General features: G+C 57.4%; 1 protein-coding gene across 4 annotated transcripts in view; it reads left to right on the plus strand.

The window, feature by feature from the left end:
- The first annotated feature begins 888 nt into the window (after positions 1 to 888).
- The window catches only part of CFAP100 (cilia and flagella associated protein 100), a 30,990-nt gene continuing 18,817 nt past the window's right edge, over positions 889 to 13,061 (plus strand). For all 4 annotated transcript variants that reach the window (XM_070359528.1, XM_014480180.2, XM_070359527.1 and 1 more), the window contains exons 1-5: positions 889 to 991; positions 1,365 to 1,475; positions 1,817 to 1,925; positions 7,696 to 7,770; positions 12,332 to 12,432. In XM_070359528.1, coding sequence (XP_070215629.1) covers positions 1,838 to 1,925; positions 7,696 to 7,770; positions 12,332 to 12,432 — 264 coding nt within the window. In that variant the 5' untranslated portion in view covers positions 889 to 991; positions 1,365 to 1,475; positions 1,817 to 1,837. The remainder of the gene's footprint in view (positions 992 to 1,364; positions 1,476 to 1,816; positions 1,926 to 7,695; positions 7,771 to 12,331; positions 12,433 to 13,061) is intronic.

Consider the following 13,061-nt stretch of genomic DNA (forward strand, 5'->3'; position numbering starts at 1 on the left):
CCTCAGGCAGAGCCGGGAGTTGCTGGGACTCAATGGCTCCGAAGTACTGGCCTGCGGATTGTCCAGAGGTCCCCAGTGGCCCCTAGATGCCTTATATGTGTTAGTCACTCAGTCGAGTCCGATTCTTTGCGGCCCCATGGACTGTAGCTTGCCACACATCCCTGTCTATGGGATTCTCTAGGCAAGAATAATGGAGTGGGTAGCCACTCCCTTCTCCAGCAGATCTCCCCAACGCAGGGATAGAACCCAGGTCTACCTGCATTGCAGGTGGATTCTGTCTGAGCTACCCTTGTCAATCTATAAATCCCTGAGATGAGATGTGTGGGCAGAACTGATGGCCATGGTCAAATCTCACGGAGGGGCCTCCTGCTGTTTGGGGGATAGGGGACCTCGCGGGGTGGGGATGGGGGTGGGGGGTGAGTCTCGGCGATCTAGCGCGGACCCCTCCCTGTTACTGACAGGTGTGCCACCCTGCCTTCATCATGCGTCACATGCAGCCTGTGGAGCGGCGGATCTCCACTCGAGTCAGCACTGAAGTCACCTTCGCCAGGCGGGCTTGTCGGCGCCCAGATCGCCGGGGCCGCAGCCCGGGTCCTGCAGAATGTTGGCTTCTGTAACTAGTTCCCAGCACGTGGGATGCTGCGGCCCGGGACCACAGTTGTCAGAGCCGCCCCTCCTGACTGTAAGGTTCACTCGGCAGGAAGAGGCAGGTAGGTGGTGCAGGTGAAAAAAATCAGTCAGGAGAATGACGGAAACAGCAAGATGGGCGCAGACTGGGAAGGAAGCCCGCGCATGCTGGGCGGGGCGAGTCCTCTTACAGCGCAGCCCCTCTGCAGCGCCGGCGCAGCGGGGAGGCCGGAGCTTTTGTGACGTCACAGCCCCGCGCTCCTGGAGAATGGTTGCCATGGCGACGTAAACCGGAGGCCTGGGCTCGCGAAGCCCCGGGGCAGCAGCTCAGAGGCTTCGGAGCGAGCGCCGGCGAGCGGAGCGGGTGGGTGCGCTAGGGACCTGAGCGGGAGCCACGGGCGGGGTCGGGGCGGACACCTCGCGCGCCCCTCCAAGCCCCTGTCGCAAGGCTCCCTGTTCCTTACTCATCGCATAGCCAGCCGTCTAGCAACCCCTCTTCCCTTCAGGCCCATGCACCCTCTCCACACGCCCAGACGGGCCAGACGTGGGTGTGGGGAGGCCCGGCCCTACTACAAGCCGAGTACCCCCCGATTCCTTTCGTGAGGCTGCAGCAGGCATGCGGCTGGAAGGGTACAAGCTTTGGAGGCAAGGAATCCTGGGCGGGATCCCAGCCTCGGCCTTTCCTGGCTGTGACTTTGGACCGTTTGCTACTCTGTTTCCTCCTCTGCAAAATGCAGACTAGCTCCGCAAATAGTGAGAAAAAGCGCCGCGGTGGGGCCGAACGCTTGATGAGCCACCAGTCAGCGCCTTCTCTGGTCCTCAGGGAGCTTACCTTCTAGGGGAACTAGGTAATCGACCGTTGTTAGAGGGATACACCAGCTATTGGCAACTGGTCAAAGGGAAGAGGATGGGGTGGTGGGAAGATGCTTCTGGGGAGGGGCGGGCCTGAGTGCTGGTCGAGGGTGGGAGGGGCCAAGGCTCGGGCTGACCGTGGGTGGGCGGCTCTGCGAGCAGGACTAGCCCTGGGCAGCTGGAACCACGCGGGGGAGAGGAGGGAGGCGCGGCGGGTCGGAGCTGCAAGTGTCGTCCTCGTGGTGAGCCTTGGGCAGGCGCCCGCTGTTCTCAGCAGCCGTCGGCGGAGGGCGGGCTGCGGGCTGGACCCACCGGCTCAAACGCTGTCTCTCCCCAGGTTGGGAGTCTCCTCTAGCCGATGTCAGGTTTCTCGGTGCACGCTTCCTCCTCGGCGCCGATGTCCGAGAACCTGCCTCCTATGGTCTCCAAGAGCGTAACTTTCAACAGTAAGTGCTGGGCTGGGGAGGGCTTGCGCAGCGTCAGAGGCAGCCTTGGGGGGCCTGGGACGGTGGGTTCAAGGTGGAATCAAGGCGACAGAGATTCTAAGCCAGGCCACGGACCAGAAATCACAGGCTTTGCCGAGTTCCCTAGAAACTCCATGCTGTAATCCCTAGGGCTGCTGTAGCCAAGCCCCACCCCAGCCTGGGGCTTAACCCTCAGAGTTTATTGTTTTACAGCTGCCCAGACCAGGAGTCCCGGGCAGGGATGCTTCCATTCTGAGGCAGGAGGGGACCCTGTGCCCTGTGCCCTCCCAGCTTCTGGTGGTTTGCTTGCGCCCTCTGGTGGTGTTTGGCTGGTAGGAGCATCACCTTGGTATCTGGCCTCATCTTCACTCCATCCTCACGTTCTGCGTCTGTGTTCCTTTATTCCCCTTCTTATTAAGGCTGTGCTCACGCCCAGCGTGACCTCACCGGAGGTACATCTGCAGCTACTCTTTTCAAACAGGGTCGCATGCTATGGTGCTGGGCGTTGGGACTTAAGATCTTCAAAAGCATTCATTTGAGGGGGGAACACAGTTCACCCCAAGACAGGCCTCGAGGAGGGTGCCGCAGTGGAGGTGGGGCTCGCTCAGCCTTCCTGCAGCCTCAGCTGCTGGCCAGCCCCTCGCACTGGAGGCCCGCACCTCCTCCCTGGGGCTCCCGCTGAGTGGCCCCGGGCATGGCCGCGGGGCTGAGGGGCAGAACTGGCCACACACCCTCTGCTTCTGTTTACTGCTCCTGAGCTTCCGATTCCAAAGGGTGTTGAGAGCCCCCGTGTGAAACTCCACCTGCTTGGAGGCTCCGCTGTGTTCTCTCTCCCTCCAAGCCTGACGCCTGCTGTGCTCACACCCTGCACACGTCCACACAAATGCACGCACGGCCTGTCCTTTTCTCATACCAATGGCCACACAACAGAAACGCTCCCTGTGCCTTCTTCCCCGTTAACCCAGATGCTGTGCAGACTGCTCCTTATCAAACCTCGAGCTCCTGTAAACCTTTAGTGCTTCCAGCAAAGGCGCTTCCCCGTGTGCGGGTACCAGTCTCTGCTGGTGGCTGCGGTCCATGGCTGCCCCTGTTACACTGTGTGCTTTACCCCCTCCCTTTTTCTCATCCGCTCTGCTCCGGAGTAAACTGAGAAATGAAGAAAGGTTGAACTGGGGTTACCAGAAAAAAGATAGCTTTGAAATGTTTACAGATAACAAAATAACTCTAAATGCGCTCACACAAAACAATGCAACATAAGGGTGCTGTTGACTGAAAAAATATTCGCAACCTACAAGTTCAGAATTAGGTTTCAGTCCCTGGGGATATTTGGGCTTCCTGGGTGGTGCTAGTGGTAAAGAACCGCCTGCTGATGCAGGAGACTCAAGAGACGCAGGTTCAATCCCTGAGTTCGGAAGATCCCCTGGAGTAGGAAATGGCAGCTCACTCCAGTATTCTTGCCTGGGGAGTTTCGTGGACAGAGGAGCCTGGCAGGCTACAATCCATGAGGATGCAAAGAGTCAGACATGACTGAGCACACACAAAGGTTGAGTTATGTTTTATTCAGTGAGAACCTGTAGGACTTCAAGCCTGGAGAAACACTGAGAGAACTGCTACGAGGAGGGGAGGGGAGGAGGCGGGTTATATGGAAGTTTTGCAACCAAGAGCAGGTAGTCTGAACATCAAAGATTATTGTTAATGAAAGAAAACCAGATAGCCTGGGTTAAGGAAGTTAGCGCTTTTCCAAGTGTGGGGAGACGCGAGAGTCTGGGCTCTCTGAAATCGTTCCTTTCCTGTGCCTGTCAGCTCCCTGGGGCCCGTGTCCCTCCTTTACCCTTGGCGCTGGTACCCTGGGATCGCAGGTATTGTTCTCCTTCCTGGGTGCCCTGGAGGGCAGGAGTCACTTTAGACTGTGACTTCCTTGTTTATTGATGTGGCGGAAAATACTCCATTCTCAGAGGGGAGGGTGCTCTCGGCCATGAGCTGGGGATGAGGTGAGGTGCTAGGGGAGGAGACAGAGGCCAGTGCGCACCAGCGTGTAGGGCCCTGGGGGCAGGGGGAGGACCGCTTGGCTGTGCTGGGATGATGGAGACAGCCCAGGTATACGAGCGTGTGACTGGGGCACCACTCCTCTCACCTTGAGCGGGGGTGGGGGTGGGGGAAATGGCCACAGCTCCATCGAGACATGGCTAGTCTGTGCCCTGGCGTAGAGGGCAGAGGACCTCGGTGGGGAGCTTGGCCTGGAAGAGGGGCTGGCCACACCAGAATGGAACCCAGGCTCCCCAGGCAGGGCTGGTGGGGGCAGGGCTGCAGGACCCCTGCTTCTGGGAGACACGGCCTGTGGCTGGTCCTCCTGTCTCTGGGGGCTCCTGGCATGCAGGCCAGAACCCGCCTGAGCCTCTTGGTTCGAGGGGTGGATTAGGGGGGAGTGATCACTGAGTGGATGGTGGTATCTCCTGAAGGTGAGACTGAGCGGGGCAAGGGGTCATTCCTGGTGAAGGAAGCTCACTGCTAGGGTCTAACCTGAGCAGGCTGGTGGGGGGGGACGTGCTCCCCCATGTCTGCACCTCCCGAGCTGGGGACGCCCCCTCCCCGCGTATAGGCGTCCCTTCCCCCGTCCGCTGCTGACTGTGGGGGTGGGGCTGGATGCAGTCCTTTAATTTGGTGATTTAGGGAACGTGGTTTTAAGTGCCCCAGTCTTAGTCTGGGGAGCTGCAGAATCGGGCTGTCTGAAGCCCCGGGCTGGGCTGCGTGTGGGCGCGCCGGCTCTGTGCCTGGCACTGTGCTGCAGTACAGAGGTCAGGGGCACAGAGGCAGGCCCACTCTCAGAGGGCTTGGGGCAGAGTGACCTGCCATTCTCCTCTCTGCTCCTCGGACAGACCAGGCAGTCCCTGCACAGAGTGCCCCACTCGGCGCCCCCCCGAGCTTACTCAGTGAACCACCTCCCCAGCCCACCATCCAGGGCTTTCCTGGGGCGCCCACACCTTCCCCACCCTCCTCCTTCTCCAGCTTTATCTTCTAGTAGCCCTGGCCCCCTCCCCCAGCCAGTAGACTGTCATCTACCTGAAGGCTGGGGGCTCTTTGTATGCCTCTAAGGCTGCTGTCTTTTCCAGAACCCGGTATACAGGAAGCTCACAATGAAATTCTGTTAGGCTGCAAGCTTTCCCCAGGGGTTAGGACCTTCTGCCACTGCTTTCCAACGCCATGCTGAGTTTAGCTAGAGCGTTTAGATGGGGACGGAAGCAAGACTCTGCTCACAGATGACATGATCCTGTATGTGGAGAATCCCTGAGAAAGCTGTGTGCTCATACATGAATGTAGCAGCATAGGAGAATACAAGATCAACATACAAACATGAGTTGCGTTTCCATATTCCAGCCATGAACAGTCCAACTTGGGCATTAAGGGGCAGTTCCATTCATGATGGCATTGAATAGAATAGATATCCAGAAAAGGGGTGATGTCGTGGGAGATGACCAAGCAAGAAGACCCGGGAGTCAGTCTCTCCACCAAAATGACTCTCCAGCAGGTGGGCGCTGACAGAACCCCGGACAGGAACTCTCCGGCTTCCAGGAGAGAAGTTAATGCCGAGGTGGGGGGATTCGGGGGATTCTGGCATTTTATAGCGTGGCTCCAGCCTCCAGCCTCCAGCCTCCAGTCCAGCAGCGGTGGGGAGGGTGGCCTGAGTTCAGGAACTCTCCAGCTTCCAGGAGAGAAGTTCATGCCGAGGCAGGGGGGTTCCGGGGGACTCTGGCATTTTGTGGCGTGGCTCCAGCCTCCAGCCTCCAGCCTCCAGTCCAGCAGCGGTGGGGAGGGCGGCCTGAGTTGCGTGGCTTGCTGGTGCCAGTGTTGGAAGGAGAAGTCAGTTCTGACTCCACGTTGGAACTGTTTCTTTGACTTGCTTTCTGTCACTTTTGCTACTATAATCATACGGAATGGCCTGCCTCAGAGAATCCTGCCCCCTGCCTGGCTGTTAAACAAGTGCCTTTGTCCAGAACTCTGTGCACCTGTGGATGGCAAGGAAGAAACTGACACATCCCCCGGCCCGAGACTTGCCATTCTAGGAGACGTTTGCAAGATTAATGGCCTTTTCATGTTGCTTCCTCATCTCCTGCCATCTCTGATCTATAAAAGAACCTGGCATCCAGACCCCATTGTGTGGTTCATTCACTCAATCGTGTCCGACTCTGCAACCCCATGGACTGCAGCACGCCAGGCCTCCCTGTCCATCACCAATTCCCAGAGTTCACTCAAACTCACGTCCATCGAGTCGGTGATGCCATCCAACCATCTCATCCTCTGTCATTCCCTTCTCCTCCTGCCTTCCCAGCATCAGGGTCTTTTCCAGACCCCACAAGATGGTTATTCTGAGGTGCCAGCCTACCATCTTCTCGATCTGCTGGCTCCTGATTCAAGTTTCTTTCTTGCCTCAGCCCCTCGTCTCTCGGCTTCATTGGGCCCTCGTGCGGCGAGCAGAGCTAGTGGCACTTGGAAACACCAGGGTGGACAGCAAGGATCGTCCTCCACGTTGGGCTGAATGATTGCTGAAGGGCCACACAGGGGCTGGAGCCACTTCCCTGCCACGTCTGTTGGTGGGAATTTAGAAACGGGACCCCTTCTCTTGCTTTGGAGCCAGTGTCTTAAGGAAATTATTTTTACACATTTTATTTATTGATTTATTTTTGGAGAAACCCAACCCCCGTCGCAGCCCCATCAAGGAGCACAGACCCGCGCCTTTCGCTTGCGGCACCTGGGCCATGGGGGTTTCTGGAGGGCAGGAGTGCCCAGGCTTGGGGCAGGTGGGCGTCGGGCCTGCGCTGTCCGAGCCCACCTCCCGTGTCTCGGTTTCGTCTGTTACCAAGAAGCAGCAGTGTCTCCTGAGTCTTGAAGGGACCGCTCCAGAGCTGACCCAGGGAGGCCCTGGGTGGGGTGAGCTCCTGCTGTCCTGGACAGGCGGGCACGGGGGAGATGCTGGGAAGAACCCAGATGAAGGAAGGGCGTGTGGACAAGCGCCATGGTGGCGAGAAAGGCACCTCGAAGAGGGACACAGAGCCTGCACGGCGGGCTGGGCCTCAGGAGTCAGGGCGTGGGGGCCGTGGGGGCTGGTGAGGACAGGTGCTGAGCGGAGGAGGAGGGCCTGGCTGTGGGTCTGGGGATGCTTGAGGCACGGATTTTGCTGAGCTCCAGGCTCCTGTAGGGCCTCTGGGGGATGTGTGGTGAGTTGTGGAGCGTTGGGGGAATTCAGTGCTGAGTGGGGTCATCTCCACAGACCAAGTGACCAGCGGGTAACGGCAGCCACCCACCTGCTCTCTCCCTTTGTTGCCTGCCTGCCTCAGGAGGCGCCGTGGTGTCAGCTGACAGGGAAATGGCAGGGACAGGGTCTCCGCGTCTTCCACTGCAGCCCCCGGAGGCCTGAGGAGGCTCCTAGCAGAAGGGTTGGCTGGGCGGGCGTCAGAGGCGCAGAGCCTGTGGCCTCTGTGAAAAGCCGTCCTGCTCTGTCCTTAGGAGCAAAGGGGAGGGGTGCCCAACGGGAGTCACAAGATGCCGTCATGGGTCAGGCACGTGTGCTGGAACTTTTGTGGCCCTTTTTTTGCTCAGTCCTCAAAACTTCCTGGCAAAGTCAGTGTAATCATCTCAGGTGTGGGAGCTAAGGGTCACCTGGCAGCTGAGGCCCTAGGGCTGGGCCATGCCGCGTGCACAGCTGCCCCACGCTGCTGCCTCTTTTGCTGTGGCTGTCACCGGTGTGTCTCCCCAGAGCATGGCCCAGAACCCACGGACAATAGTGCTTCAGGCTCCGAAGAAAAGAAGAAGCATGCGAAAAACGGCAAAGGTAATTCTGGGCCTGGGGGTGCACACCCATCGGGGGGGGGTGAACTCTCACCCTCAGGGACCTGGGGGTGCACGCCCATCAGCGGGGGGCGAACTCTCACCCTCAGGGACCTGGGGGTGCCCGCCCATCGCGGGGGGGCGCGAACTCTCACCCTCAGGGACCTGGGGGTGCACGCCCATCGCGGGGGGCGAACTCTCACCCTCAGGGACTTGGGGGTGCCCGCCCATCAGCGGGAGGCGAACTCTCACCCTCAGGCCCCAGATGGCCTCAGACGTAGCTTCTGGTGGGAAGGACAGTGAGAAAAGCTTCTGTTTTCATTAGAAACTAGATTACTGAGACCTGAAGTAACAGGAACTAAGCAACGAAGTAGGATTGAGTTTTCCTCCGGTAATGAGAAGTGTGGAGGCAGGCCAGGGCTCTGTGGAGCTCTACCAAAAGCAGTCCTGCAAAATCTTCCAGGCAACAGGTTCTAAGTCTTTTTGCTCGACCTTCTTTACTTTCAGGTCTTTCAACCACAAGGTTGTTGCCTGGTCATAAAATGGCTGCGGTAGCTCCAGCCATCACATCTGCTTCCAGACAAGGAGAAGGAGGAAACAGAAGGGCTAACTCAGCCGTCCTTGGGAAAAGATCTTCCTCAGAAGCCCCACCCAACAGTTTCTTACCACACTCCATTTGTTATGGGGCCATCAGTATCTGCAAGGGAGGCTGAGAAATGTAGCTTTTCACTGAGTTGCAAGGTTGCCACCTGTTAGGAGATAGAAAGGGATGCATCTGGCAGCCACACACCTTGTCCTCTGGGCCCTGCTGTGTCCTCCATGCCTTGGCTTCCTGGACTCCCTCTTGGTTCCTAGGCTGTCCCCACCCCCAACCCGGCCCCACAAGCCAGTCTGCTGCTCCTGCAGAGGTGTGCAGCTCTGAGCATGTTCCCTGAGCCTGCCTTCTCTGGCCAAGCTCCCACCCTGGGGCTGGGCTGCCCTGTCCACCCTGCCCACCCCCACTCCCTCTTTCTTTTAGTTATCAAAATCCAAACCTGCCCAGTAGAGACTGAAGGTCAGTAAACTCGTGTGCTCGTCACCAGATAGGAAGCAGATAAGATTTAGCCACGTTTGCTTCACCTATTCTTCTCCTCTTTTTACTTTTTTTGTCTTTGCCAGAATATCTTACTGTTTCAAAATTTGTTGTTTTTTTTTTTGAAGTGTAGTTGAGTTACACTGTTGTGCTGTATAGCAAAGTGATTCAGCTATATACATATATACATTCTTTTTTATATTCTTTTCCATTATGGTTTATCCCAGGATATTGACTATCTGTGCTGTACAGTGAAAGTGTTACTCCCTCAGTCACATCTGACTCTTTGCGACCCCGTGGACTGTAGCCCGCCAGGCTCCTCTGTCCCTGGGATTCTCCAGGCAAAAATACTGGAGTGGGTTGCCATTTCCCCCTCCAGGGGATCTTCCCGACCCAGGGATGGAGCCTGCGTCTCTTCCATCTCCTGCTGTAAGGCGGGTTCTTTACCACCAGTGCCACCGGGGAAGCCCTTTTTGGGTGCGCTGGATTTTAGCTGGGCACACGAGATCTTTGTCTTCATGGTGGCACGCAGGGTCTCTAGTTGGCAGCATGTGAAGCCGTAGTTGCGGCATGCGGGATCTGGTTCCCTGACTAGGGATCGAACCCGGGCTCCCTCCTTTGGCAGCACAGACACTTAGCCCCTGGACCACCAGGGAAGTCCCTGTGGCCTATGTGAGACGCCACGTCTGTGTGATATCATCAGGTATTTGTCTTTTTCTTTCTGACTTCACTTAGTGTGATAATCTCTGGTTGCATCCACATTGCTACAGGTTTTGCCAGGATAAACTCCAGACGTCATTTCATTCCTGCAGTGTGCATTTTTCAAATATCAGGATCTTTCTCACATGCCCAGAAGCAGTGAACCAGATCATCATCGGATTTACCCAGTTGTCTCAGGAACGTCTTCCCACAGATTTGTTCTCATCCACAGTCAGTTGAGATCTGAGCGCCTCAGTCTTGTCTAACCGAGCAGTGCAGCCTCCGTGTCCTTTCGCTCCCTGGGCTTCTGGTGGAGAAACGGTGTGCTCATCCGATAGCCTGTCCCTGTGGCGAGCACGTCTGCCCCCTTCCTGGTGGTGTCACTGAGGCTGTTTCTGTGGGTCCTGCATTTCCTCTGGCTCAGCGTTAACCAGGCTTCCTGAGAGAACCTGTGTCTGCCTGTGTGTGCACAGACCCCTTCCCAGTGGGCTCTGTGCTCTCACCTGCCTCCCTGGAAGCCACCTGTGAGCGCTGGGCTCAGCCTGATCCCGCATTGCTGATTCCAGCCGTTCACCCAACAGTCTCTTCCACCCATGATGCTTGCATTGAGCTGAGCATGACATTAAGGGTCAGGGGTCTGCACTGTGGCTTGCGGTCTGTCTTCACTGAGGCACCATTCCTATGCAGTGCGGTGACAGCCTCCAGGTTACAGTTTGATCCATTTTGATAAATGTGTACAACTCTGGGTACAGCCTCCACCCCGTTTGCCATCTAGAACATTTCCCTCCTTTCTCCCGAGGATGGCTGATGGTCTGCTGTCCCCATCAGTTCAGTGCAGTTCAGTCGCTCCGTCATGTCCGACTCTTCACAACCCCATGGACTGCAGCGCACCAGGCCTCCCTGTCCATCACCAACTCCCGGAGTTTACTTAAAGTCATGTCCATCGAGTCAATGATGCCATCCAACCATCTCATCCTCTGTCGACCCCTTGTCCTCCCACCTTCAATCTTTCCCAGCATCAGGGTCTTTTCAAATGAGTCAGTTCTTCGGAGCAGGTGGCCAAAGTATTGGAGTTTCAGCTTCAGCATCAGTCCTTCCAATAAATATTCAGGAGTAATTTCCTTAAGGATGGACTGGTTGGATCTCCTTGAAGTCCAAGGGACTCTCAGGAGTCTTCTCCAACACCACAGTTCAAAAGCATCCATTCTCCCATGCTCAGATTCCTTTATAGTCCAACTCTCATATCCATATGTGACTACTGGAAAAACCATGGCCTGCCTGCCACTGGCCAGCTGCTGGGCACCCTCGGAGCCCCTGAAGCTCCCCTTCTGTCCTTGTTCATCTCCCCACCGGTGACGGGGCCTCGCTGGAGGCAGGAGCTCCCCGCCCTTCAGCACCCCCTAGAGTCCTGTTAGGAGTCCTGCGCCCCTCCTCTTCCTTCCTGCTCTTGTCCTGCCTGGTCACGTGGGGTCCTGTTAGGAGTCTGAGGTCCTGGCGGGTTCAGCAGGGACTCTGTGACAGCCCTTCCATTTGCACATGCATCGCTGATGCGTCTGTGGGGAGAGATGGACTCCATGTCCCCCTCCTCGTCCACCACCTGCTGTTCTGAGGCTGTTTCCCCTGCACGTACCAGGAGGACTGGAACTGCTGCAGGGATGTTAAACTTCAGAAGTTGTCACGAACATCTACCAGAGCGACTGTACCAGCTCACAGCCCACCACCAGGTTGTGAGGGCTCCGGTCACTTCACGCCGCTCCAGCCCTGGGCACCAGCCCTTCCTTTCTGGGTTACCTGGGCCGCTGGGCATGCGTTAGCATCCCATGTTCCCCGTGACCAGCGAGGGGACGAGCTGTGTTTACGGGGCATTGATGATTCTGTGCTATGAGGCACAAGCCTTCCGCCTACTTTTCTACTCGGTTGTCTGTCTCCTTATTTTAATAATTGCTGGGCTTCCCTGGCTGCTCAATGGTAAAGAATCTGCCTGCTAATGCAAGAGACGTGAATTCGATTCCTAGGTTAGGAAGGTCTCCTGAAGAAGGAAACAGTTAATCCATTCCCGTATTCTTGCCTGGGAAATCCCATGGACAGAGTCCATGCGGTCGCAAGGAGTCAGACATGACTGAGCACATACAAATTTCCTTTTAATTTGAAGATTTTTTTTTTTAATGATGAACCCTGTTTCTTCTAAATCGAGGGTAGCAGGAGAGCAACCATATTGTTGAGCCATCAGGTTGGCGCCCTCTGTGTTCCATGCTCTCTGACACCTGGTGAGCTGGGCTGGGGGAACATCTCCCTCATGCCTGGGTTGGGGGCAGCAGGACGGGGTCCTTGGCAGCCCCAACCTCCCGAGCAGCCCAGCACTCTGCCCTCGCTGCTCCTGGCGGCTCCTGCAGGGACGGAGCCACTTTGCTGGCCTCCCCGCCCCCTGCAGGCAGGCCGCGCACACTCCAGGGTCAGTCGGTTGCATCACTTACAAAGGGCAGGTGGAACTTCTCTTCCTTATGGCCCCAGGGTTCCTGAGACTAAATGCGAGGACAGAGGGCCAGGAATGTAGCAATATCTGTGTTACACAGTCTCTCAGAGGCCAGGGATGGAAGCTGAACAGGCTAAACCAAGCAGGTAAGTTTATAGAGCTGGGAAGTCCAGGCACGGACTTCAGGCACAGCTGGATCCGAGACAGCGTCTGCTTTTTGCGCCTGCTTTAGTGGGCACTTCCTCGCTGGGCGGCGGGGACGCCAGGACCCTGGAGGCACAGATCGCCCCTAGTTCTCTAACGGGACCTCTCCCTCCCCAGCGTCCAAGAATGTTCCTGACCAGCCAGCGAATCCTTTCCACATGTCCGGGGACGTGGACTTCTTCTTGCTCAGAGAACAGGAGCGGAACAAGTCTCTCTTGGTGAGTATCTGGGGGGAGCCTGCCCGCCTCGGCCAGAGCACTGGTCCCCCGCACACTCGCTCTAGGACAGTTGATGGCTCACGCTGCCTGTGAAGGCACCTCGACTCCGCCTGGCCCCGGGTCTCTCCTCCTCCTCTTACCAGCATCACAACTGCCATTCCCGGGCTATCTTCAGGGGGCCCCCAGGGAGCGTCTGTCCCAGAGGCTTAGCCAGCGTGCCTCATCTTCTGTGGAACCTGGTGTAGACGCCATCCCCTCCTGACACCCTCTCTGGGCCCCAGGCCCTGGGAGACCCCCCGCATGCTCTAGCCTTGCAAAGTCCCCTCTCACTGGACTTCCTGGTGGCCAGACACGTGCACACACACATGCACACACACAGCTGTGTCTCTGCGTGCGTGGGGGTCTCAGGGTCAGCCCTGTCCCCAGCGCACGCTGTGTCTTCACGCCGGCAGAGTCTCTTGCACCCCCATGCGCCCAGCTAGTCTGCCCCTCCACTGCCCTGCATCATGACGGACCTCACCCCGCCAGGCTGAGGGGACTCACCCAGTGGGCCATGTTTCTGGGACACATGGTCAGAGGCACAGGCATGGCCAGTGTCCCGGGCTCCCTCAGGGGTGGCCTGTGTGCCC

Source organism: Bos mutus, chromosome 22, assembly GCF_027580195.1.
Source record: "Bos mutus isolate GX-2022 chromosome 22, NWIPB_WYAK_1.1, whole genome shotgun sequence".
Lineage (NCBI taxonomy): Eukaryota > Metazoa > Chordata > Mammalia > Artiodactyla > Bovidae > Bos > Bos mutus.